The sequence below is a fragment of the Suricata suricatta genome, chromosome 7 (assembly GCF_006229205.1).
Source record: "Suricata suricatta isolate VVHF042 chromosome 7, meerkat_22Aug2017_6uvM2_HiC, whole genome shotgun sequence".
NCBI classification, from domain to species: Eukaryota; Metazoa; Chordata; class Mammalia; order Carnivora; family Herpestidae; genus Suricata; species Suricata suricatta.
The window spans coordinates 143,867,014-143,874,184 of record NC_043706.1 but is presented as its reverse complement, the minus strand read 5'-3'; the positions used below and the strand labels follow the sequence as shown (position 1 = coordinate 143,874,184).

Sequence of the window (7,171 nt, the reverse complement as noted above, 5' to 3'; positions counted from 1 at the left end):
GGGCCGCTCTTGGTCAGCGTGGAGGCGGGGGTGCCCGCCTTGGAGCAGGGGTCCAGGTGCTCCTGGCTGGACGCGCTGGAGCCCACCGAGGGGCTCGGATGGGTCCACACGTCACTGTCAGACTTGTGGTCCAGCACGGCCTCCAGCCGATGCCGCTCCAGCTGGTAAGCTCTGTCCTCCCGAAGCTCTTCCTGGGAGCGGGTGACACGCTGGAGAAGGAGCACAGAACAACGTCACGGTTCAGCCATGTAGGAAAACACCTAGTAAAGACTCCTTAATATTTCATCCTTGGGGAGAAAACATTTTAGGGAAACTGGGGAGTGGCGGACAGAGATGGGGCCTGTCCAGGTCTCGGGCGGTGGAGGGCACAGTACGGGGCCACCATGTGGGCACGTAGGGGTCAGTGGTTTTCCAGTTAACAAAACGAAGGGCTGTCCTCCCTTCTCTGCCTCGCTGTCAGCAGTGGCGCAGCGCACAGAAATGCAGGCGTGTCCCAGAGGGCGCCCGCGTCCCCGCCGCGCCTCCTCACGTGACTGGCTTCAAAAGGAGGGAAGCGTTCAGTCTGCATGAAGAGCAACAGATTTTACTTCTGTCTCATAAAACTCAAAGTAAAGCCGCCTCAAATCTCCACCATCGGAGCCGTGGCCCCAGCAGCTGGCGGTCTGGCAGAGCTGGGTACAGGCTGGGACAGGCCAGGCATCTACGCCTCTCTGTGCCAGTCCTGGAAAGAAAGGCAGAGAACATTGTGCCAGCAGTCACTGAACACGGACGTGTGTGTGTCAGGGGCAGAAACGAACACACAGTTTCAAAGGGCCAGACTCAAGTCTGAAAAATGGCATGTCGAAAAGTAGTTTAAATTGAAATGATCCACTAGGATGTCAAACATTTTTTTCCTGTCCTGTTAACGTGTAGAAACTGAAGATGCAAGTCTGTAAAATAAACTGTTTTACTGTTCTTAAAAAATAAGCCAATAAGGAAAAAGTGAAATGTCACTTGAAAACACAGTAGCCTGAGAGGAAAATGTAACATTTACTGCCAACATTTTGCTATAGCTTTACTGTGGACACAGAACCAGTTTCTTGAGCACTGGACAGTCTACAGGGCACAAAAAGGTAGCTGAGCCTCGAACGAGGCAGGGGACAGGGGCACAGAACCTGGGGCCATCAAAAATCCACGTACAACTTTGGACTCCCCCAAACACTTAGCTACCAACAGCCTACTGCTGACTGGAAGCCACACCTGGAACACAAGCAGTCGATCAGCTCCCAGAACTGTCTCCTGACCTGCTTACTGCATTTTTACAACCAATCACAAGGAAGTCATACTGTTAGGAAAACCGTACGGATGAGAAAACAGAGCTCCGTATGGAGAAAACGTGCATAAAAGCAGATATGGACAGTTCAGACCCACGTCGTCCACGAGTCCCCCGGATGATTAAATCTCCGCCGAGCAGAACAGAGCCTCTGAAAGCACGGACTCATGCAGCTCACGCCTCAGACCCCACACCCGCTCCTCTGCAGCGCTGCGGCACCTGGCGCCCGGCCCTCCGGGTCAGGCCTGCGCTCCCCTCGAAGACTTCGTTCTAGCTCCCCCTGCGCCCCTGGCAAGTCCTCCTTATTCTCCGTCATTTCACGATCCAAGTAAGTGACCCTTCCACACCCGGACAGCCTGGTTTCATGCCCTCCTCTTCTACGTGCCGGTTCCCCACGTGGGAGGTAGAAGCAGACAGCAGGTGCATACCACGGACGTGAACGTGGGGGCTCACCCACGCTATTCCCTTATGAACGTGAACGTGGAGGCTTACTAGCTATTCCTGTTAGAACGTGAACCCATAAGAAGGTAACATGGGGGCCTTACTGACGCTATTCCCCTAAGAACGTGAAGGTGGGGGCTTACCGACGCGATTCCCGTAAGACAGGAGAGAGCATGGGGACTCTCTTGACATACGGGAAGCAGGATTTCCTTGGTGAGGGAGCAGGGCACACGAAAATCTGGAGGGTCTCTACTCGAGGTCTGCTCCAGCCTGCTGGTTGAGCTGGCGGGAGCAGGGGTAGGGGGGCTCCAATGCTCAGAGAGACTGAGCTTCGGTGGGCAGGTGGGGGATCAGGGCAGGACAGACCCGTGGGCCTTAAGCGACGAGGCTTTTTCTTGTTGTCCATGCTGCCTCCTGTGACGGTGACCCCCTCTTCTGCTCTCCCCCCTCTTCTGGGCTCAGCTCAGTCCTGCCTCAGCCCGTTTCTTCCCACCACTGCAACTAAAGCACCACATCCGGAATGCACTATCCCGACCTGGTCTTGCGACCCTAGGCCACGCCCATCTTTAAGCCCACATCTGACTTCTCCCAGTCTTTCATGATGCAAAGTTCTCTTCCAAACACAAAAACACATCTGACAACGGTCCCCAGCTCAACCACCCGGACTGAGAGTCCTTCTCCACTAACTTGGAGAAAACCTGAATCCCCCGTCTTCCCGTCACCCAGAGCCCTTCCGTGCGGCCCCAGGCTGCGACGGCCTCCCCCGGCCTGGGCTCCTGCTCAGGGGCCCGCCTCCGTGCCTCCTCCCTTGGTCCGAAATGGTCTTCCTTCTGAGCTGTGACACACCGCGTTGGGCCCAGGCGCCCATGGCTTGGCGGGGACCCACCTCCTCTGCAGTCTTTACTTTCTCTGTCTCACTGCCCAACCTGATCATTAGTTTCACAGGCAGGGACCCTGGCGACGCCTGCATCCCAGTGCCTGGGACAGCTTCGGATATAAACAAGGAAAACCACACACCATTCATGTCTCACTCCCTGAATCCGTGACCCCACCTTACAGACTGGCATTAAGGTGCACTGTTCCCAACACCTTGTTAATCAAACTTCAAGAGAACAAGGAATTCCTCTGTACAGTTAGTGTCCCTTCCGGTCCCCTCTTCCTTCGTTACCCGTGAGCCCACTGCCCTGCAGGACACATCGAGTGTGCCTCACGAGTCATTCTGACTCCACCCTGCAAAGCCGGCGCAGCTCGGGGGGCTGCAGAGAGGGCGCCTCCGCTCTGACCTGGATCGAGGCACCGGACTGAAGCCCGTCGGCGTGCGTGTGCGGCTTCTCCTCGTAACTCGGCCACTGGTTCTGAGGGGGCGCCATCCGGTCCTGCGATCTGGAGGCCGGGAACGTGAAGTACTCCCTGGCGTAGGTCTGGGTGGGGATGGGGTAGGCCTCAGGTCGTGGGGGGGGCGTCTGCTCCTGTAACGTGTGAAGAAGGGAGGAAAGTGAGCTGCTGGCCACTTGCACACAGATTAATTTAATTTCCAATACTCTGTTTTAAAATGTAGTTTCGGTGTATTTTTAAAACTGTGTTAAAAATTAAAAGTGTTTGTTCCTATACTGGGAATAACAAACACTGTGTTTCCCCTGCCTTGTTAACGTAAAGCTAGTTTCCCGAGTCTATTAGAAGTAGCAGAGACAGTACTCAGGAGTCACGAACAGCGCGAGCGCGCCGAGGGGCGCTGTGGGGACAATCTGGGAGCTCATCGCAGGGACAGCGGGGCGCTGCTCGCCCAGACCTCAGTGCAGAGGTTCCCGGTGGAGACGGACGTGATCTTAGCGGCGGCTCCAGGGGCGTACGCGCTCCTCCCTCCTGGGCTAGGAGGCTGATCTGTCGGAAGAGGCAGGGTAAAGGAATTTTACCATTAGAGGGACGACCCAATGTAGCTCCATGGAATGTTCCTCACGGGTAGCGAGCACGCATCGGACATCTTCTGACGGCCAGTGAGGCGTCAGCACAGAAGTAAAAACTCTCAGCATGTGAGCGATCAGGGCTCATCTTACTCCCTCCCCGCTCTTGAGTAATCAGAGCCCATGATCACAAAGTGTCATCTACAGACTGGGGACCGGCGAGCCCTCTGGCAGCGGGACAGACAGTAACCATTTCACGCTTTGCAAACCTCGTAGGTGGTGTATATCCTTCTGACTCTTCTCGTTAACAACCCTCCAAACGTATGGAAACCATCTGCCGCCTCCTGCTACGGACACTGCCCGTGCGCTCCCCCAGAGCGCCAGGGCAACCAAGGGTTTGCTGACTGTTTATTTCCCGGGGGAAGAACGCTGCCTTGGACACCACGCAGGGAGACCCCTGGCGGCCGGCACAGGCAGGCGATGCGGTCTTGCTAACTCGGGCAGCACAGCGCGTGCCCCTCGCCTCTGGCCGGGGCCGCACACGCCGCGGCAGGCAGGGCCCCGGCGATCCGTCTTACTTGCCACGTTGGGGCTCGAGCGGTGGTCAGCCCGGTTCTTCATCAGCCTGTCCTCGCCGGGCAGCTTCTTCGGCTCGCTGTACTCTGCCCAAGGCAGCGGAGGGCTCTCGGGCGAGCCGTTCTGGGCGGAGCTGTTATAGAGCTCGAAACCTTCGCTCTTCGGCCGGGCTCTGCCGGAGCCGCGGCGGTCTGAAACTGAAATCGCAGTGCGCTCGCGGCCCCTCAGCTGTCCCGATTTGTTTTAAACCCCCTCGTCTTCAAAGAAAGATGGATCTACAAATATTTGAAATTTCAAAAGACCTTATTCTTCGGAGGAGAAATACGGTAGCGTTCCGTCTAGGAGTTAAGTCTTTCTAGAGAATCGTAAAAGCAACATTTAACTGCGGCACTGACAGGAGAAGGTGCTCTTTCAAAGCTCACCAAACTAACTCCCCTCACTTTCTGAAACACACACTAACTCTGTCAGGCCCGGGAGCTACTTCTGGCTCCTGTCTCCCTGCGCGGCGGGCCCAGTGTGCTCTCTGCTCCAACAGCCTCCCTCTGAGCCGTAACTCACGGTCAGGTTTGCCTCCTGGAAGTGCCCGTAAGCTGTGACATCAGGCCAGCAGCCCGGTGTCATGCTAGGACGAAGGTAGAGAATGCTCTACTACGGCACACGGTCTGTAAGTTTCGGGTCGGTCTGTTTCGGTGAGCACTGCATCCAGGTCACAAACGCTTTCTTGCTGATGCTGTGTCACCAGCAGGTCGACCCGAGGCAGACCGCGGCTCCCGTGACTCACGGTCACAACCGGACCTGGCGGCTGCTAGCGCGGGCAGCGCGAGGCACACAGGGATTTAGAGGAGAAGGCGAGTCCCGGGGCGGCTGGGGCGCTCACCTCTCTGCATCATCGGGGACGGCTGGTTGAGCAGGGTGGCGAGGCCGTGGTAAATGGCTCCTTGCTTGGCTACTTCCAGTGTCACCACGGAGCTCGTCCTTGTCATGAGTTCTGCTGCCCTAGGAAGAGGGAGTCGCATGCGTAAGGGAACGAGCGCGGTGTCCACTCCTCACGACGGCCGCCTGGGGCCGGGGCCGCCGACCCGGGCTTTGCGCAGGCCCCCCCGCCGCTCACTGCCGTCCCCCGGAGACGGAGGACGGCCACGCCAGGAGTGCTAAGAGGGCTCTCAGGAGTCCCCAGGACACGCTCACAGGGTGCCTTTTTAAACTTCAAAGAAACTGCTCCAGACCAAGATACATGCTCATAACGTGCTAACAGATGACACGTCACATACACTAAGTTTTACATTTAAAAAGGTCTAGATTAAGGGCAGAGGTTTTTAGCATTTTTTTTGGTCTTCTAAATCTAACTTTACTGTGAAAAGGCCTGAAAGCGTGAGTCTTAAACAAATACAGAAACAATACCTTTCCTGAGAGAGTCCTACCAGACTCCGTCCGTCCACACTGAGGAGCTGGTCGCCCGCGGCTAGGCGTCCGTCCTGCGCGCACCCACAACGCACGTGTGTTAGGCGGCGGGGACAGCAAAGGGCGAGAGAGGAAGAGGAGGGTGAGTGGTGGGTACGCTCACGGTTGTTTGGTCAGCAAAGAGCACACTCTGTGTTTTGTAACCAAAGTGTCGCTGAAGCACACAAGGTCATTTGTTAAACATGAGGTGCGGTGAGAGATCATACTGACCACGTCTGCGGCGCCTCCTTTTACAACAGACTTGACGTAGATTCCAAGTTTGTCTTGACCAGCTCCCTGGGCACAAACAAGGTAAAAAACACAGCACTGAAAACAAACAGTAAAACAGTAACGGGTGCCCTGAGAGTGGGGACAGAAGTCCCGGTTCTTGCTTCCACAGGCACGTCGGCGCTAACAAAACATAAAGCTCATACTCTCCGGACTAAATGTGAAGTAACGGACAGGAGACCTATCTGTGTTATGTTTCTAAGTCAAGGCAAAGCGCTCCTGCAAAGCGGGTCAGCACTGAACCAGCTGATGAGGACGCGAGGTACTGGCGGTGCTGTCCCGGTCCTACTATACCCCCTTCGTCTCCCCAAACCGAAAACAGTTTAAAATCCAAACAAGAGAACACCTCTTGTGGCAAGCAGAGGGGCCTGAGGCAGGAAGAGAACTGTGTGGAAAACCCTCGGGATGAGTCAGTTGAAGGATCACACACCATCATCCTAGATGAATCCTGCAGCTAGGAGCCCCAGTCCACACCGAGGGCTGAGGCCTTGCTTCGTGTCACAGCACGGACGGCGGGGGGCGGGGGCTGCCGGGAAACACGGCCGTCGTACAGCACTGCCAACGTTCTACGGGGGCAGTTACACCGTGACATGAAAATCAAACATGAACAATTTGCTGGAAGTGATCACGTGCATCAACTCTCACTTGGATATTCCTGCCAACGTCCTACAATCACCCAAGTACGTATTTCTTAGGTCACAGGAACTGTGACAGTTACGAAGGATTGTGTCATAAAAGCAAAACTATAAAAGGTATCACACAAAACTGTTAAGACAGCAATTTCAATACATGACTTAACCGGACAAATGTACAACACCAGAAGTAGGTACTTTCCACTTGGAAGCCCCCCCCAGACCCCCGCGCCCTCTCGTCAGGGGACTCCTGCACATAGCAGCCCCGGTTCTGTGAGTCTAAAGACTCCTGTTTCTTGGCTTAGTTTGAAAACGGTATAAAATGTCTCAATTTAACAAAACAACTCCTCGAGAAACCTGCAGACTGGCCCCTGGTTCCACCCTCTGGGAGCTGAGCCGGTGAGAGCCGTGGGCACGCTGCAAACCCGGGGCATCTCCAGCGACCCTCACCCCCCCCCCCCCCCCCCCCCCCCCCCCCCCCCCCCCCCCCCCCCCCCCGCCTCGGTGTCCCGTGCTCATCTCCCCAACCGCCCTGGACGGCCGCCTGCCCCCCAGGGGCCAGCCAGCGCCTTCATATCAGG

At 56.1% G+C, this 7,171-nt stretch overlaps 1 protein-coding gene across 1 annotated transcript in view; it reads right to left on the bottom strand.

Annotated features, from left to right (window-relative positions):
- The window catches only part of AFDN (afadin, adherens junction formation factor), a 94,694-nt gene that overhangs the window by 16,393 nt on the left and 71,130 nt on the right, over positions 1–7,171 (bottom strand). The window contains exons 23-29 of the mRNA XM_029943272.1: positions 5,902–5,967; positions 5,632–5,705; positions 5,108–5,226; positions 4,233–4,427; positions 3,543–3,634; positions 3,037–3,222; positions 3–209 (exon numbers count right to left, since the gene is read on the bottom strand). Of these exons, the coding sequence (XP_029799132.1) occupies positions 3–209; positions 3,037–3,222; positions 3,543–3,634; positions 4,233–4,427; positions 5,108–5,226; positions 5,632–5,705; positions 5,902–5,967 (939 nt within the window). The remainder of the gene's footprint in view (positions 1–2; positions 210–3,036; positions 3,223–3,542; positions 3,635–4,232; positions 4,428–5,107; positions 5,227–5,631; positions 5,706–5,901; positions 5,968–7,171) is intronic.